The sequence below is a fragment of the Phascolarctos cinereus genome, unplaced genomic scaffold (genome assembly GCF_003287225.1).
Source record: "Phascolarctos cinereus isolate Bilbo 61053 unplaced genomic scaffold, phaCin_HiC Scaffold_9;HRSCAF=440, whole genome shotgun sequence".
In the NCBI taxonomy this organism is placed as follows: Eukaryota; Metazoa; Chordata; class Mammalia; order Diprotodontia; family Phascolarctidae; genus Phascolarctos; species Phascolarctos cinereus.
The window spans coordinates 105,932,341-105,951,932 of NW_027556402.1; the positions used below are offsets into that span (position 1 = coordinate 105,932,341).

The 19,592-nt window shown below is 38.5% G+C and overlaps 1 protein-coding gene across 1 annotated transcript in view; it reads left to right on the top strand.

Moving 5' to 3' along the window:
• Positions 1–19,592, top strand: part of SH3D19 (SH3 domain containing 19) — a 214,462-nt gene that overhangs the window by 169,748 nt on the left and 25,122 nt on the right. The window contains exons 10-15 of the mRNA XM_020994097.2: positions 1,270–1,328; positions 3,059–3,323; positions 8,555–8,623; positions 8,793–8,933; positions 13,387–13,459; positions 16,849–16,979. Coding sequence (XP_020849756.1) covers positions 1,270–1,328; positions 3,059–3,323; positions 8,555–8,623; positions 8,793–8,933; positions 13,387–13,459; positions 16,849–16,979 — 738 coding nt within the window. The remainder of the gene's footprint in view (positions 1–1,269; positions 1,329–3,058; positions 3,324–8,554; positions 8,624–8,792; positions 8,934–13,386; positions 13,460–16,848; positions 16,980–19,592) is intronic.

Genomic DNA, 19,592 nt, shown 5'->3' on the forward strand with positions numbered 1-19,592 from the left:
ACACAGCCTCTTAAATTATTCAATGAGTAACATTGGGAGTTAGGGGGTTCTAATGTATAGAGAGCACATATCTGTCTCCTCAAAGCAAAACCATCTTTTATGATCATTTGAATATCTTAGATGTTCAGACATGATCCATTTGTATTTTTTTAGATCCATGGGGTTCATAACAATGTAGTAGTCTAAAGATATTATGGTCTCTGCCTCAAGGAACTTTCAATCTAGTTTTTAAACATTTAGGCTGGTGTGAAATTGAGCTATAAATCAATCAGCAAGCATTTAGTAAGCTCCTATTAAAGTCAGAAATTATGCTAAGCCTTCAAGGTACTTACATTCTAATGAGAGAGACAGACATATACATATATAAATAAAGGAAGAATATATGAGATGAAATTCAAGATAATTTGGGGAGGAAGGGCACCAGCAACCAGGAGAATTAGGAAAGGCTTCAGTGATGGATTGGTGATCATTCCCAGACTGACTGTGCTGTACTCTGGACATCTTCCTGCCTTACCAACATCTCTCTTTCCCTTCCATCCACATCCTCCTTTCCCCAGAATTTCAAACTCTTGCTTTGGGAACAGTAATCAAATCAATGCCACCATTCCTGGAACTCTACTTAGCATCTTGTGACTTCCTGGACTAAAATACTCTTCCCTAGCCATCACTCTCTTATATGTTACCTTCCCTATTTAGAATGTAAGCCATTTAAGGGCAGAAACTGTCTTGATTTTTGCACAGCTACGTCCCAATTAGTATGAATAATGAATCCCCTAAAGTAGTCACATTATTTGAATTTGCACTGTGTATTTCCATTCAGATAGAACCATTTCAGGGGATTCATTATTTGAACTAATTGAGAGCTCCCTGTATTTTGTATCCCCAGAACTTAGCCATTCTCTGGCACATAATAAGTGTTTAATGAATGCCAAATTCTTTTTCATTCATTCATGTAGGAGGTAGTACATGAACTGAGTTTAATAGGAAATCAGAGATTCCAAAAGGCAGAGGTGAGGAGAGAGAGTATTTCTAGGCATGGAGCATAGCCAATGCAGCAGAGGTGATTTAAGTGAAAATGGGTCCAGTGTTTAATGATTTTAACCCTTTCTACATGGTTAAAGACTTTAAAACCTCAGCTGTGTTTACCTTTATGATCCACCCTAAAGCTTTTAAGCAAAAATCTTCTCTTCGTGGAAGTTAATGTTCTAAATTAAGAAATGCCCTAACAGTGATAACTCATGCCTAAAATGCATTCTCCAATACTTGTAGGATTCTGAGCCCTCACTTCAAATGGGAAGTTCTTCCAAAGGACCAGTGCTGCCCCCAAGGTAAGTTCAGGAACCCCATGGTTACTTGCCCAATGGCTGCTTCTTTTTTAAAATAAAACTACTTTTTATTAGGAACTTAATAGTCACCAATAATCAAAATAGTTCACTATGCAAAGGAGAACCAAAAAGATTGCAAATGAAACCAGGAGCTCTTGTTATGTACAGTTAGTTTTTTTAAAGTCTATTAAATTGAATAAGGTAGTAACAAAATTGCCCAATTTAAGAACCTTTCTGAATGTCTTTTTGCTTTCTTCTATTTTTAATGTCTTATTAATTTTCTTTTTTTCCATCTCTAGAACTACCCACTAGCTTAAACCCCCTCTCCCCCAACCAAGTTCTTCCTTACAGCAAATAAGCATAGTCAAGCAAAAAAGACCAATACACTGATCATGTCTAAAAACCGTGTGTCTCTGCACCTCTAGTTCACCACCTCTTTGCCAAGAGGCAGAGGAAGCATGCTTCATCATCATTCTTCTGACATTAAATTGATGAGTTCATAAATCTTTCACATTTGTTTTTCTTTACATTACTGTTTATCATGCAAATTTTTCTCCTAGTTCTTCTCGTTTCTGTCAATGTCAATTCATCCAAATGTTCTCAAGTATCTACAAATCCTTGATATTCATTATTTCTTACAGCATAACGTTATTCCATATACCATACAATTTGTTTAGCTGTTCCCCAGTGGAGACCCATAGATGGATACTCACTTTATTTCCAGTTCTTTGATACAACATAAAGCACTGCTGTCAATATATTTTGCACATATGGCCCCTTCACTCCATCTTTGACCTCTTTGGAGTATGTCATTACTAGCAATAGCACTGCTGGGTTAAAGGGTATAGACAGTTTAATGACTTTGGAAATATAGTTCCAAATTATTTGCCAAAACAGTTGGATCATCAAAGGCAAATTCAGCTCAAAAACTGATAAATATCTTCTTATCAATGAGCTTTGGTCTCCAATCTTATTATAGAGTTATTTGGAAACTCATTTCTTTCTGCAATTTGAATCTTGGAATTTCTTCACTGAAATAAAAGACAAACGAGCTCTTGAGTAGTTATAATGGGAGACCTTCTCACTGATCATCTTTCCAGCAATGTCTCAGGGGGGTTGAATGGAAGAGAAGCCTATTAAAGATAATCCATGGTATCAAAAATGTTTAAATAGCAAATGCCACAATAATAAAAAAGTGATCATGCAAGATCTCATTTCTGTTGAAAGAGCCAAGGAAAGCCTTTCGTACTAATAGGATCATCTGTGTTCAGTTTCTAGAACCATCTTGTTTTTAATTAATCTAAATTAGGGATTTAATGACACTCTTATACTGTAAAAAACAAAACACTTATTCTAAACTCTAGCACAGATGCCTTATATCTTATTATAGATTTTCCATCTTGGACTTTGGGGAAAAAATGCTTAGTTTCCTGAAATAGTCTCAGTGTGTTTAAGAGCAAATGAGGCCTTAGAGAGCTCATGATAGTAAATGCTAGTTTGTCTTGAACTAATGAATCTCTAGTGCCAGATAAGAGGAAGCTGGAACATCATGGCATTTCTCTAATACAGTAATGTATAATGCTGCCTTCGTTAGCATAAAAATTGCATATCCTGCATGTTTGAGAGTGTCTCATGTGCACTGACTTTGTGGCTATGTGTGTGCCTTGTGAAAATAAGTTCCAAAATCTAGTAGAGAACAAAAGCTGATTCTTAATTTTGACATTGGTGTTCAGACCCACAGATGGAAAAGTCATCCCAGCTCGACCTCCTCCACCAAAGGGGGTCCCCGGGAGGCCACCTCCACCCAAACTCTCTGGATCCAAGGCGTCATCTCAGAAACAAGTTTTTTGTCACTCTTCATCAGATGTGGATCTCCAGAATAAACAAAGTGCCTTAAAAATGGGTCTCACACGGGCCAAGAGCCAGATCTTACTGAAACAAGAACCGATGTTGCCTCCTCGACCCAAACCAGGCCACCCCCTCTACAGGAAATACATGGTAAATTACTCTTATCTCTTACTTTAGATCAGAAATCACTTAGTTAAGGAGTTTTCTCAGAAACAGATGCAGGGTACAATATTTCTTAGGAAAATAGGCTGAGCAATTAGAGAAGTGCTCTCGTGTTCTCGTAGATAAAGGATGACTTATTATTTAAATCAGAGTTTAGCTCTTATTAGAACGGTAAAGGAGGAAATGTTAGGAGTGGGAGACCACAAACTGCCATTACTCATGATCAGACAGAAACAATGAGGAATCTGACCCAGTAGATCATGGAAGTATCCTGCCTCCATTATATGTGTGACCTTGGGCCAGTCACATAAACTCTCTGGGCCTCAGTTTCTTCATCTGTAAAGTGAGAAGGTCGGACCAGAAGTTCAGAGGTCTCTAACATCCCTTTCTACCTTAAATCTATGGTCCTAAAACCATAGTAGCATAGGACTGTGGTTAACTGTTATTTGTGGATCCTGTAAGTAAATTCTGAGGTAAAATTGACAACTTTTAAAAAAAGAAATTTAACTGACTCAGTTGAAAGCATTTTCTCATTAAGAAGAGGAATGCTCTTGTGCTCCCCTTTTTTTCTACCCCTTCAAAAGTCTAACATTAATGGCCTATTTTATTTTGGTGTTTTCATCATTTAACACATTTTAGAATCTGAGCTTTTGTTCCTGTTAATAAGCTTAAAACTTTGTCTCAGTTTCACTGTCAGTCAAGCACTTATTTTATGGTATGCATAAAGATACAAAGAAAAGCAAAAATCATGTTTTCCCTCAAGAAGCTTACATTCAGAAAGGGAAACAAACATGACAATAACTGGATACATAAAAATATTGATAAAAAAAAAATTAGCCTAATATTTTTAAGTGCCTGGAATGTTCCAGCTGGGTGCGGGAGAGATCTATGTACTAAGAATGAAACAATTCCTATTCACAAGAAATTCAGTTTCTAATGAGAGTCAAAAAATAAATATGTAAATATGTATAGCACAAATAAAAAGTGAATAAATACAGATAAATTCAAAGTAGTTAAATACAAGATAGTTTGGTAGGAAGGGCACTAGCAGTTGGGGTAATCAGGAAAGATGTCATACAGAAGATTGTGATTCAGCTGCCTTATGTCTTAAAGGAAGAGAGGGAACTTACAGGTAAGGAGAGAGAGCATTCATGTTTACGGGGGCTAGAAATATAGGTGGAGACCAAGTTGTGAAGGGCTTTAAAAGCTAACAGAGGAGAATCTTAAGAGCCTGGGAAAGGCCTCCTTCATCAAGAGACATTTGAGCCAAGTTTTGAAGGAAGCCAGGAAAACTAAGAGAGAAGGTGAAGAGGGAGTATATTTCAGGTATAAGTGACATCGAATGCAAAGGCATAGATACGTGAATTGGTGTTTTTGCAAGAAACAAATACAGTTATCCCTTCCTTACCGATACCTGCATGATCTGGAAAATCTGCATAAAATTGTGTGCCATCTGCTTTTGCATTCTTTTTGCAAACTTTAACTTTTTACTTATTTTAACTTTAAAAAGAAATCATGTATATTTATAGCATTAAAAGATAAAATATATTGTTATTATACAATACTATACATATATTTTATGCATTTCTGAGTTTCTAAACTTTTTCTGTGTTGTCTGTTGGCTTTCATGTGTCATCTGGGGCTTCCACAAAACCCCCAAAAAATTCTCATTTAATTTCTTATGCTGACCCACAATATATTGAAACTGCAATAGAGAAAGTTACAATACAGAAGGGATAAATGTAGTCTCTCAGAATGGGATCCTAGCGTGAGTAAAAGTGAATGAAGTATTAGAAGGCAGGAAAGAGGAACGAGTCGGGTTGTGGAGAGGATGAAATTGTTTTAGCCCAGCAATTCTTAAGCTTTTTAGTCTCTGGACCTCTTTTGCACTCTTGAATATTGATGAAGCCCCCAAAGAGCTTTTGTTTATGTGGGCTGTAACTATTGCTGTTTGCTGCATTACAAATTAAACTGATACATTCTAATATATTAATTCATTTTAATGTAACAATAATAAACTCATTACGCTTCAACAATTTTATGAAAAATAAGTTTATTTCTCCAAAAAAAAAGACTTGTGAGAAGAGTGACAATGTTTTATGTATTTTTGCAAATCTTTTTCATATCTAGCTTAATAGAAGACAGCTGAACTCTCATACCTGCTTCTGTATTCAGCCTGTTGAAATATATGAAGCTTTTGTTTGTAGTATATGAAGAAAGTCCAGCTTCACATAGATATGTGGTTAGAAAAGGCAGGAGTATTTTAGTCAAATAACATCTTACTATTATTATGAAAATAGTTTTGACCTCAAGGATCTTCCAAAGGATCTGAGGGATACCCAGCGATCCAAAGACCACACTTTGAGAAATGCTGTTCTAGGGTCTATCTCTTCCCTGCTCAGAATGGGTTGCACTGGGTTAGTCTGGGATAAAGATCAGCTTCATGAATGGTGTCATTGTTTTTACTTCCACAGTAGCCATATGACCATTGATAAAAGCATTAACAGACAACTGTGTTTTTGGCTTTAAACCTTTAACATTAAATTTGACAATTGTTGTCACTTCCAGCCTCTTGGTGGGAGTTTTTTCCTCTTAGTAAAGTGAGCAGAAATTTTATTTTGAGGGCTAGTGATAGTGATGTGACATACTTACATGTCACTATAAAGTTATAAGGTTAGTGTTTCTCAATATTTTAAGGAGCAGCAATTTCCTCAGGGTTGGCACTCCCTCCCTTCCTTGCTAGACAGTCTTCATGGGTTGTTGTTGTTGTAGTAGTTATAGTGGTAGTTGTTGTTCAGTCGTTTTCAGTCATGTCTGACTCTTCGAGACACCATTTGGGGTTTTCTTGTCAGAGATACTGGAGTGGTTTGCCATTTCCTTCTCCAGCTCATTTTATAGAAGAGGAATTGAGGCAGACTGGGTTAAGTGACTTGCCTACGGTCACACAGCTGGGAAGTGTCTGAGGCCAGAGTTGGACTCAGGAAGATGAGTCTTCCCACTGTAGGCCCAATGCTCTACCCACTTCACCACCTAGCTGTTCATTATGGGCCAGAAAATTCAATCAATAGTAGTTCTTTCCAAATTTAGCTAGGCTAGTCCTGTGACTACAGACACACAATTCATTCTAAACTTTTCAGCTTGGTAGGACCTATCCTGCTAAGGATTTGTTCCTCTGGCATAGGCTTCAAGACCCAGGGTCACTTTCACACTGCAAGGGGAACTTAAGTAGGATGCAGGTGTTTCTATATCTTTTTAATAGATGTGGAAACTTAGGTTCACTGAGGTTAAGTAATTTGTCCAAGGTTGCTGAGTCAAAAATCTGTTCCTGAAAAGAGATTTTCTATTCTAAAGTAGCTTTCTTTCCATTCTGTCATACTGTTCAAAACTGGTAATAGATTTAATTGTTGCTCTTACCAGTGCACGATTTTTTACATAGGTAAGTTTTGTTGGGTTTTTTTAGTGAAAATAATGCTTCTTACTTGTCACAAGGTCCCTACTTTTTCTAGCCTTTGTCACCTGATCTAAGCTGGAAGAGCCCTTTTCTTATTCAAAGAAACAGGTGTGGGTCATAAATAAAGTGACCGTATTTTCAGTACCAAAAATGGACAAAGGAGATTGTTTTTGCAAAGGCTTGGCAAAGGGATACTTTATTTTCTTGAAATCAGGACAGTCTCAGAAAAATATGAACTGTTATGGTTACCATACCCATTTACCAAACTAGAGAAAGAAGGATTCATTTATAATGTTAATTCTGTGTTTTGGACAATTAAGAGAAATTTATGAGTGCAGAATGGTGCTAACACTATTCATTAACAATTATGGAGATATTTTACCCAGGAACCTAAGCAAAAATCTAGGCCAATTAAGGGGATCTTGATGATGGAAAACTGACTCAGTTTTTTTTACCTATACAGAAAATAACTGTGTTTGGCTATCACTTCACCAGACCCAGAGTTATGATAGTGCCACACCCATGTCTTCTGTACTCATTGTGCTAGCTTCCTGGGTTTCTCTCTGGGTTTCCTGTAGTTTAAAATTAGCTTGTCTCCTCCTGAGAATCTCTTCCTGAAATTCCAACAAGTTACATCTGAGGTTCTCTAATTTACTACTGTTGCCACATAATTTAAACATATTATTGGGAACCAGACCAAGGAACTGGACTATTCAGACAGACCATGGCCAGAGCAAGGAGTTGACAGAGGGAGCATTTAAAATCAGGCTAGTCACAGATCAGGGCAGGTGGAGAGCATAGGTAATAATAGAGGACAGACAGAAGCATGAATCAGAACAGGTGTTTAGCATCAGGAAGAGTCAGAATTGAGGGAACATGGCTTGAGACAGTAGGTCTAGAGAGAGAGAGAGGGTCCATTGTATCAGAGAGCACTTCAAGTAAAAGCAGTCCAGAACCTTGGATAGCTCTGAGGGTGGGGACAGCCGTTCTGAAAGTGTCTGAATTTAGATTGAATTCTTTTATTCTCATAATTCCCAATGTATTTGATTCCACTCTGTACATGAAATTCTCCAGTTCCAGTCAATTCATTTCAATAAACATTTATTAAGTACTCACTACATACAAAGACATTTTGCTAGGATTGGCAAAGACAAAAAATTAAAACTATTCCCTTCCTTTAAGGAGTTTACATTTGACTGGTTATTGAAGACTTTTCACCATATATACAGGGTCAGTCCTTACAGAATTGGGAAATCATCCTCATACCTTTAGGAGTTTTCCATATTAGTTCCATATCCATAGGAAAAAAAATATATGTTAAGTACCTCCTATATACTTAACCCTGTGCTAGGCACTGAAGAAGATGCAAAGATGAAAAAGACACAGTTCCTGCCTGTGGTGAGAAGCCCAGGAGATGAGAGGACCACATCATCTGGCCTCTTCAAGGGTCTGAGGTATCACTATATCCATGATAATTCCATCAGGCTACCTAAAAGGATATTTGTCTTGCTGTTCATTCAGTGACTCATTCTGTGGGAGGTCCTGGTCAGCTCTAGGCAGAGGACCTGCTACTCGTAGAGGGGCAAAGTACGTCACTTGAATCATAACCAAAAAGCCAAGTGTTCAGTGTTCTAACTAAGGAAGCTAAAGAGAGAATTCATCTAGAGGAAGCTATATTTTGAGCATACACAATGAATCCCAAAAGATTCTGCAGTTTATATAGAGCTTATTTGAACATGAGTAATCCTTTTATTGGCTTCTATTTAAGCTGCCTGTGCCTCATGGAGTTGCCAGTGAAGACACTGTCTCCCAAACCCCTGGAGAGCTCTCCTGTAAGGTACAGTGATGTTCTTACCTTTTACCAGTTAATGTCAAAAATTCACTGGCTTCTATCACTGCTTTTACATGTAATGCTTTAGGCTCTGAAGATTAAAACTTGAGAGAGAGGGGAGTAATAATGTTTTATTCACTAATAATTGCATCTGAGAGTATGTTATACCTTACAGCGTGGAGAGGTGCTGGTGCTGCTGAATCAAACTGAAGACAGTTACTTGCAGTGCCAAAAGGGAGAAGAAATGGGCAGAGTTCACCTGTCAAAGATAAAGATTATCACCCCACTTCATGAGCATCTTAAAAGCAGATCAAAAGTAAGAAATTAATTTAGTACAACACCGTACATTACATGTGGCAGTTACATTTGACAGAACTCTTAATTGTGTCTCAGCTTCCATTTTTATTATCACATTTATATAATAGAAGAATAAATTATAGTAGTATTTTATTCCATTTTAAGAGTAAATCACTTAACAAGAGGCTTGCGATAGCCATCCTCATCACCTTGGTTGCATAGATTGACTGTGGTTTATATTAGACACATTTCATATTTCAGTGACTTACAGCAATCCCAAAATCGAGTCACTAATTTGCAATTGTAAAAATTGGTTTTTTGAAATAATGCAAATTTACTTAGCAAAATGACAGCAATTTGATGCAGTCAAAACAGATAATGATGAAAATAGCCAAATTCACCTTCTTCCCTTCAGAGATTAAAACTTTGAATGACCATAATAGCAGTGATTTTAGCTCCAGAAATAATGTAACTGAGTCCCACCCCTAAAGCAGCCAATCCTGGTTGGTACCTGACAAATCAGGGAACCCTAGACAGTAGCATCATGTTAATGAAGGCCATTTGTAAGCAGCGCAAATGTCCTTGAGATGTCTGCTAAATGTCTAGTTAAGAAGCTGTTTCTTAAGCTTGCTAATTAAATAAATATCTGTTCCAACTGAGAGGAAGGATCCAAGCAAATCTGAACTAACCATTTCAATTACAGGGGACATGGTTAGTGACAAAGTAGTCTCATCTGAAAGCAGTGATGTTTAATTTCTTTTTATTCTGGAAATAATGCTAAGATATTGCAACATGTATTATTTCACAGAGGTTTGAATGCTGAGTCCCCTTGGAATGTGGGAAGCATTCAGAGGAAACTGAAAAGCAGTGCTTTGGCTCTTTAGCGCTGGCTGGCACGTTTCCCTAGGTCGGCTATCATAGAAGCTGCTTGAGGGCAGGAACTAGTCAATCTTGTCTTTGTACCCCAGTACCTAGCACAGTACCTTACTATTATAATCATTTTCACAAAATGCTTTTTGGGGCCAGCTAGGTGGTACAGTGGATAGAGCACTGGCTGTGGAGTCAGGAGGACATGAGTTCAAATCCAGCCTCAGACACTTCCAACCTGTGTGACCCTGGGCAAATCATTTAACCCTGTTTGCCTCAGTTTCTTCATCTGTAAAATGAGCTAGAGGAGGCAATGGCAAATGACTCGAGTTGGACACAACTGAAAACAACTCAACAACATAATGAAGGGGTTGGATATGGATGGCCTCTGAGGTTCCTTATTGCCCTAGATCCAGGATCCTATGATCACAAATTACAAAGAAGTCGCTGATCTGAACTGATGGAGGGAATTTCCATGTTGGGAGGTCTTAATACTAATGCTATAATACACCTGGACCCTCACTTGAGGGGGAAGAATATAACATACATCTTAAAAAAAAAATCAAAACAGCCCCAGTAAACCAAGTACAGGCAAAAGTGGTTGCCTTTCATTCCAGCTTTGTGGTCTCCTGCATGTTAATATAGTTCCAATGCTGGGCACATATTAGGTGCTTAATAAATACTTATTGAATAGATTTCTTCAGAGGAATCTTGAAAACAAAGTGTAGTTTTGAAGCAAATTACTGTTAGAAGACCAAAAGCTCCAAAATTTATTGAAAATAGAAGAAATTTATCTTTGGTCCTGTAACTTTTGTGTTTTGACATACAATCATTTGGTCATAACATCTGTTGTTCTGCTCTCAGAGCACAAATGAGTATAACAGTGGAAATGATACTGCCAAAAGCTGTATTTTATGAGAAGAAAAATGAGCCAGAAATATCAAAAGAGAAATGGAGGATTTTTTTTCACAGCCCTCCAAATTTTATCGAACTTCAATTTTGCCTGACTTGTCTTGCACTGTAGACACAAGCTGTGGTGGTGTCCAGAGATTACTATAAAAGTGGTGGTGATGGTCCACAATAACTCCACTCATCCAGCATCCTTGGGCAATTCAGTCTTCTGCATTAAGGGATTTTCCAAATGGTGGAAGTTTTCCTGATTTAAGTGCCTACAGTGTTGGGGGGGGGGTTTGTAGCACTGGTTGCCCAAAACTTCAGGGCTTTGTTTTACTTTTGTCTCATCAGATTTAGAGCTACAAGAGACCTCAGAAAGCATGTAATTTAAGCACTTCATTTTACAGATGAGGAAAATGAGACACAGGGTTGGAACTTGACTTGCCCAGGGTCATACAGGTAGTAAGTAGCAAAGTGAAGATTGGAATCCAGGTCTTCTAACTCCATATCTAGTGGGGCTTTCCACTGTGCCTCACTTCCTTTCTCCTGCTACTCTTCCTACTTCCTCCCTCCCTTAGATGTCACTTCTTAATGGCGACAGTATCCTATAGCCCCACTCCAAAATTTTTAATCTGTTGCTTTCCTGTAACCCAGGAATAGTTAAGGATTGCCCAGCATCCTTATTTTTACACATAATTCCAAGTCAGTAAACTCTAGGTAAGGGTCTCGGTATTATTATTAAATTAGGATTAAGGCTTTTTATCTTCATCTACTCATTCAGGGACCAGCCCTTGTAGGTCAATCAGCTAGTCTCTAAAGGACTAGGCTGATAGATGAGATTGCCCAAATCCTCCAGGATCATGCTCCTCCATTTTGGGCAGGACCCCACCCAACTAGGAGACCTTCCTCCTGTTTGAGTGTAAACAGAATCAAATCTAGATGAATCCCAGCCCTGAAGCATTATACCTATCTCCTTGCACACCTGCATTAGAATTTAGGATGACTCAGCTCTTGAAGGAGAAAACCAATCAGAATGGTCTGAGTAGGGATGGATTCCTCTGTCCAGATTGCTGGAGGTGGCTAAGTGTCATGATCAATCCACGTTCTCAGCAGGAAGAGCTGAAGACTTTTAGCCCACTTCCCTTCCCCTCATTAATTGTTCACCAATCAGGGCTGATTTCTCCTGTCAAGGACATTCCCTTTCAAAATAAAATATTTAAGACATGTCTCCTTTAGGTGTCTTTGGTTATGGAGAGAAACCACTGACCATCAGTTTATTGGTTATTAGCTAGCCTAATTAATAAACTGATTATTAATTACCCAGGAACTCTCTCAGGATTTTCATCTATCACAGACAAAAGATATATAAGTTGTATTTTCTTGGGAGGTAAAGGAGGGACAAAAGGTTTTGAGTGTGAGGTATTTCCTAGAATGGCAAATCCAAATGAAGCTACTTTATCATGAGAGAGCACATGAAGGCTATAGCTTTCACCGTGGTGGGTAGAAGGAGGGTAGGCTGCCCTGTAAACAGGAAGCAGGGCATGGAAAGGGCACTGGGGGAATACCACAAATCAATGAAAGGTCATGTGATACACTAGAAAATGTCCTAGATTTGGAGTTTGAGGACCTCAGGTTGAATACCAGCTCTAATTAGTGGCTATGTGGTCTTGGATAAGTAGCTTCCCCTCTCTGGCCTTTAACCTCCTAACCCAATGAAGGGGAGGTGGAAATAGAACTAGATTATTTCTAATGTTTCTTTCAGTTCTAAATCCTTTGATTCAGTGTCACTTAATTCACAGTTTTACTATTGTTTCACTCTTGACAGAAGACTTTAATAAATTTTTTGTGATGGTTATAGTAGACAATTGTCAGTAGTCTAAAGAAAAATATATTTCATTTCCAACTACAACTTTTTTTTTACTACTAATAAGCAGTGAGGGTTTTGGTTTCCCTCAATCCACTTGCTTGGAATCAACCAATTAGTTTCTGAAAGCACCTTGGGTACCCTATTTCCTTCTCCCATATAATCCTTGGCATTGACTTAACCATCCCAATTATATAGGAAAGCCAAAGCCAGACAGCTGGGGCACAGCATTTGCTGCTAATCAGAAACAGTATTGAATTAACCCATAGCAAATTAACTGTAATTGACGGTTATGCCTGTTGTGAGTTTGTAGCAAATCATGAGCTTCTTTCCTCATCGTGAAAGTTAAGAGTGGAATTCTCAGGGATTTTTACTATTCCTACCAAATGGAGGTACCAGGTCTGAAGCCCGCAAGATCATTACCAATCTAAGCCCTGGTTACAAGCTTCAAATAGAAAAAGTGACAGATGCACCATTGTGGAAGGGAATAAAGGACTGCAGACGATGATATTGAGTGATCTCTCTCTCTCTCTCTCCCTCTCCCTTCTGTTCTTCCCTTCTTCCCCTTTCTCTTGCTGTCTTGTCTTTCTAATATCTCTTATTCCCCTTTCTCTTTCTCAGACAAAATTCCCAAAAGTGAATGTGCTAATAAGTGAGAGTTTACCCTCCCTTTGGCAAGGACGTTCCTAACCTGATAAGATTCCCTTGCTTAACTCAGCTATTTGGCTTATATTATGTATTGATAATATGTGTGTCATTACAATTCTAGCAAGGAAAGAAATAAGATCTCAAAGTAAATAATAAATGGGAACTTCATTTATGATTCCATTGTTTTTTCCCTTGCAAGGATACAACCAATATACAGAAGTCTGTCGACAGCAATGTCCCTCATGCACTTGTGCTACATGATTTTCCAGCAGGTAAGGACAAAAGTCAGAGGCACTGTGGTTGAGTGGATAGAATGCTAGGCTTGGAATTGGGAAGACATGGGTTCAAATCTTCTTTCTGACACTTACTTGCTGTATAATCCTAGACAGGTCACTTAAGCTCCCTCCTTCACTTGGACTTAGCAGTTGAGTCATAGCTGGGTTGTAGTCTGCTTTAGGGAAGGGCATTCCCACGCTTGTAGTCTTCACATTGACAAAATCACAAATCCCTAAAGTATGGAAACTGTGATTAAAAAAAAAAACTATGTTCCAGAACATATGTTTTTAAACTATTAGCCTCTTGGTCATAGATAAAGGAATATTCATCTTGACCTACTTTCTCTGAACATATAGAACTCTGGGATTGGAAGAGACCCTAAGAGGTCAAACTATGATGAAAAGTTATGGTCCGGGACATTTATTGCTCAAACTGTTCACCTTTTTGGTTGTAAATTAAGGAAGATTCATTTTTACCTACTTTCTATTACTATACAGAACTCTGGGCCTGGAAGGGACCCTAAGAGGTCACCTAGTCCATCCTATTTTCCTCCAAGCAGAATTACATTCAAACTGTCCCCCAAAGTGGACACAATTTTTTGTGAACAATGAATGTGATCTGCCAGTGGGACACCAGTTACTAATTGTAACAAAATTGTACTCATAAGTATTGTATTGACCTGGGTTCAATTTTTGCATCATAAAACTTTCTAGCAGTGTGACTGTGGGCAAGTTACTTAACTATTTAAAGCCCTTCACAATCTGACTCTAAGCTACTTTTCCAGGCTTATTATATATTATTACCACCCTTTACCTACTCTCTGTTCAAGTAAAAGTGGTCTACTTTCTGCTGCACATACATTTCCTATCTTCTGTCTCCATGTCTTTGACCAGGCTATCCCCCAGTCATGGAATGCTCTTCCTCCTCACCTCTGCCTCTTCGAATCTCTAGTTTCCATCATGGCTTTTTTTGATTTCCCCTAGCTGCTAGTCCCATACTCCCAGCCCCCAACCCTATATTACTGCATGTGTACTTATTATATATTTTGTGTTTGTTTATATGTGCACATGTTTTTTCACCCAACTGAAGTTAAGTTCTTCGAGGGCAGAGACTGTTCCACTTTAGTCTTTATATCACCACCACCAAGTACAGTGCCTGGCACATAGTCACTGCTTAATAAATGATGGTTGCTTAATCGAATTATTGATTGACCTCTGTAAAGATGCTGTGCTGATTATGGCACTTAGGGTGGCAGACCCTCCTAGAGGATCCTGAGATACTAAAGAAATTTAGGCAGTCCACAGCAGCATGGGTTATATGTATAGATTTATTAGGGTTTATTAATTGGGGGCGTGGGGGGCTGGGAAGCCAGTCCTGGGCAACAACAGGACAACATATGGTAGATCCCTGCGCCCCTCTAAGGCCAGGTCACATATTATATAGAAACAGAACAAAGAAGGCAGAGTGCCAGGGATGGCCCAGGATCACTGGCAGGTTTTCCCATGAGATGGTTAGAGCTTCTTTCACTGTTTACGTTTACTCAGGGTAGCTTACATTAATTGTGGAGTCAGAGGTCGTGTTCTCATACTCTGGCTACCATCTTACACCTCTCTGAGCCTGTTCCTTCAACTGCAAAAGGGAATAGCATAATATGTGTGGTATTTGCCACCCAGGATTGTTGTAAGGCTCAAATGAGATGAATGGAAAGTACTTTACAAACCTTAAAGCACTATATAAATGTCAGGTGGTGGTGGTGGTGGTGGTATTAGAGAGGCATGTGACATGATGGATAGGGAGCCAACCTCAAAGTCAAGGGTTCAAGTCCCACCTCTGACAAAGAGCGGTCTATGACCGCTTAACTTAAACTCTCAATAAGTCAGACAACTCACTGAAACTGTAAGTTGCAAAACGATTGCTGATACGCAGTATTTGAAGGAGTTTCCTATACAATTAAATCAAAAGTACAAAGCCTTGCAAAATTATGCTTTCAGATTTAATAAATGGAATCCTGATGGCTAAGAAAGTTGAGGATTTGTACAGATATATCCCTTCAGATTCCTCTGTAAGATCAAAGTCCAAAGGATTTTAAAGGAAGCTTTTGGAAATTTTGTTTCAGTGCTTTAAAAACCTAATGCTGCCACGTTGTAATTTACAAATACGATAAGCTCCTGATTATCTTCTTTGTAGAAACTCGACTTTGTTTTAGTGTGGCTTAAGTCTGCTTGTTGAAAAGCTATGTTAATCTGATTTCTTTAATTATTCCAGATTAATATTTACCAATGAAATGCTTTAAAAAGTAAATGGATGATTGACATTTTACCACTGTAAAACGCTTTTAATTTTTCAGTAGTGCTATTTGTCTGGAGTCAGGAAGACCTGAATTCAAATGTAGCCGCAGACACTTGCTAGCTGTGTGATCCTGGGCAAGTCACAGAACCTCCATTTGCCTCAGTTTCCTTATCTATAAAATGGGGGTAATACTAGCACCTACCTCCCAGGGTTGATGTGAAGATCAAATGGGACAATAATTTTAAGCATTTAGCACAGTGCCTGGCACATAGTAAGCACTAATTAAATGTTAGCTATTATATTTATTATTTTCACATTAAAAAATATATGATCAGGAAAAAGCAAAAAGAAGGTACTGGTCACATAGAGAAGGAGAAATAACCCGTAGCCCCTACAATGTGAGAATTTAAGGAAGGCTTCTGTACATTAGGTGGACCCCTTGTGGTGGGTTTCTAGGAGGCAATGGACAAGAGTAATAAGTATAGGTATGGATGGGCTGCAATTTGCAGGAAATACCCACATCAGTAAGATCATAGACCCCTGGGAGTGTTCTAGAGACAATGATTAGGGGGACTCAGGAGTACCTGGATTCAAAAGCTATCCCTGTGACTTTTTAGCTAGATGACTCTGGACACCTCTGTGTGCCTTGGGCAACTTCCTAGGTATTAATAATCTATTAAGTTATAGATGGATTTAGGTAATTTGTTATCTGCATTGGTGGAAGGTGTTCTCACTCATTGGACTTCTTCCACAATGAAATTACTGTTCCGATGTTTCAATACCATGGGTGGAAAGTACAAGCATGGAATAATAAATATTTCACCTTATTGTAAGTATCAGTACACTATGAACCTATCTGAATTTATCTTGGAGGGGGGGCTTATTTTTAGATGTACTGAAAAAGTACTGAGTTTTGGTTTTGTTTTTGGAAAAAAAAAACTTAATTGGATGTGAAAGTTAAGTTGGTGCACCAAATCAACACGATATGCAACCCAAATGGACAAAATTAAATGTTGCTCTGTGGTAGCTGTCTTTTTATTAATTGCATTTGCAACTGGGATAATTTGCTGCCCATAATTGTAATTTTCTTTTACAGAACAAGCTGATGACTTGAACCTCACTTCTGGAGAGACTGTTTATCTTCTGGAAAAAATAGATAGTGATTGGTACCGAGGAAAATGTAGAAACCAGACCGGCATATTTCCTGCTAATTATGTCAAAGTAATTGTAAGTGGTCCATTTCCATTTTAATTGGTCTAATGTTTAGCTAAGGAGGAATGGGGGTGTCACTTGGCTGGCAGATTAAATTCAAAGGCTGAAAAAAAAAGACCAGGGCACAGGGCTCTAAGGTTCTGGTTTCATTTCTTCCATTGGCTTATTTGGGATCTTTCAATAATTATTTGTTTCAACTTATTCAGCTAGAGAGAGAGAGTGATTGCTGCCCAATGCAGCATAATGTCTAAAATCCTCAGAAAGGGTAAAAAAAAATATTCCAGCCTAAATAGTGAACAACTTTCGCTTGACTAGTGTGATTAGCCACTTTAGGGTATGTGTTCATTTTTTTTTTAAATAAATGTTTTACTGATTTTTTTTTTAATGTGGTGATAGGGCAGCTAGGTGGAGCAGTGGATAGAGCACCGGCCCTAGAGTCAGGGAGTTCAAATTCAGCCTCAGACACTTGACACTACCCGTGTGACCCTGGGCAAGTCACTTAACCCCAACTGCCTCGCCAAAAATAAAAAAATAAATAAATGGGAAATGTAATATATTATATACGTAATACAATAAATAAATAAATGGATGAATGAATGAATGAATAAATACATAATATAATAAATAAAAATTAAATAAATAAATAAATAAAATGTAGTGGTAAGCCCTAGATTCACTCTCCCTCTAGCTTCACTCTATTACCCCTTAAGGATTCTAGGGGTACCCCTGAGGGGTCTCTTCTCTAATGCTATTGCCTCAAACCTCCATTCCAGTGTGGTCACTGCTAATCGCCCATGACAGACTCCCTAGTTCCACATAGCCAATAAACATCAATTAGCTTTTACCAATGGAAATTTACTTGAAAGACATAGCAAGAAAAGATTTGTAAATATTTCCACCTAATACCAGGGTTGGGGGAGGCAGAGGGGGGCGGTACACAATTCCCTATGCTACCTTGGTGCCTGGGGAGAATAGGCTTATACTACTTAGCTTTTACACAGCAATGGACCCACCAAGTCCAGGTCCAAAAGCAGCACAGTCCCTGGGTGAGTTTGAGTCTCAGCTGACACTGGCCCGGGTCGCAGAAGTTCATCCTCACTACACAGGGACTTGACCTTTCAAAGCCTACAGTGTCATTGCTCTCTCTAATCTCCTTAACCGAAAACAGGAAAAATATCCGCAAAGAGCAGATGCCCACATTTCTGGGGATACCTCTCCCCTCACAGCATGAAGTCTTCTCTCACCAGAACTCAGCCATGCAGGAAAGAGTCAGAGCTGGAGGGCAGGCCTGGGCCTCTTGACTGTAAACAAAAAATCTAGTCCCAGCTCCATTGTCAATCAAAGAGGCTCCCCTTCGCCATGCGGTTATCAGATTGGAACCCGTTACAGAAAGTCTAACATCAGCCGAGCTTTCTGTGCATTTTCGTAAGGGCTAGGCTCATTGTCCAGTCCTCCCGATAAATTACCATGGCCATGTAATGGTCTTTCCCATGTCTCTTTCCCCTTGTAACAAAGAAGTATGGCAAGACGAAGTAAGCCAACACATTGGCCATGTTGGACAGATGAGTATGCCTCTCTAGCTCATTTTCTCTCTGCTGAGAAAAAGAAAACATGTTAGGTTATTATCCCTCAGAAACCAGACGGGCACTACAGTGATCAGAGTTTCAGGTGTACCTGTTATTTTTTTCACTATATTGAATTAAATGATAATCAGTTATCCAGAAAGAATATTCCTTCAGAAGACTTTCCCTTTCCCAAAGTCCTTTTCTTTTGCACTTCTTTGCAATGTTTAGTTTTGTGTTCTTTACTCACTCCCTCTCCCCCACCCCAATAAATAAATGAATACATTTCTGCAGGTGGGTGAGATCATTATTGATTTGTTCAGTGAGATATTATTCTGCTTACTGGGAGATTCTCATACAATAATTGCAAATTGGATAAACAAGATTATCTTTAACCATTGTAATTTTATTAAATACCACAACCTGCCTTGTGAAGGAAGCCAAAAAGGGGAACTATTAGGGAACTGTTAGTGATAAGATCAGGAATGTTGTGATGTCTGGGATAAAGCCAGACTACTTTTATTTATTTTCTCCTTATGCTTTCTTTTTAAAAAGAAATTGACACATTTTGTTTTGACACAGCAAACACCACTTTCCCACAGATATCCGAACATCTCCCCCATAGATTACTACACACACACACACACACACACACAGAGCAGTCTCTGAAAACAATTATGGAAAGCCGCCTGATGGCATGATTATGACTGCTGGCACGTGTCAGGCAGCCTTTAGGATCTCTATGATAACAGGAGCATGATTCATCCCTGGATAAAACTTACTGATATTGGGAAATGCCAATAAAATCATATAACAAACAGTTTTGATCATTAACAGCCTCTCTGGGAAAAGGAAAAAGTATTTTCTATTACTTCTGCATGTCAGAGGGAGATGGGGAATGGAGCCTCAATGTTTCAAATATAAATTAATTTAAATCCCTTGGATAATTGAAAACATGGTTATTGAAAATTGAACATTATACATTGAACCAGGCTCCCTTGGAGAAACCTGGCTACATTCTTTGAATTAATATTAATGATAAAAGTATGATGAAGGTGTTTAATAC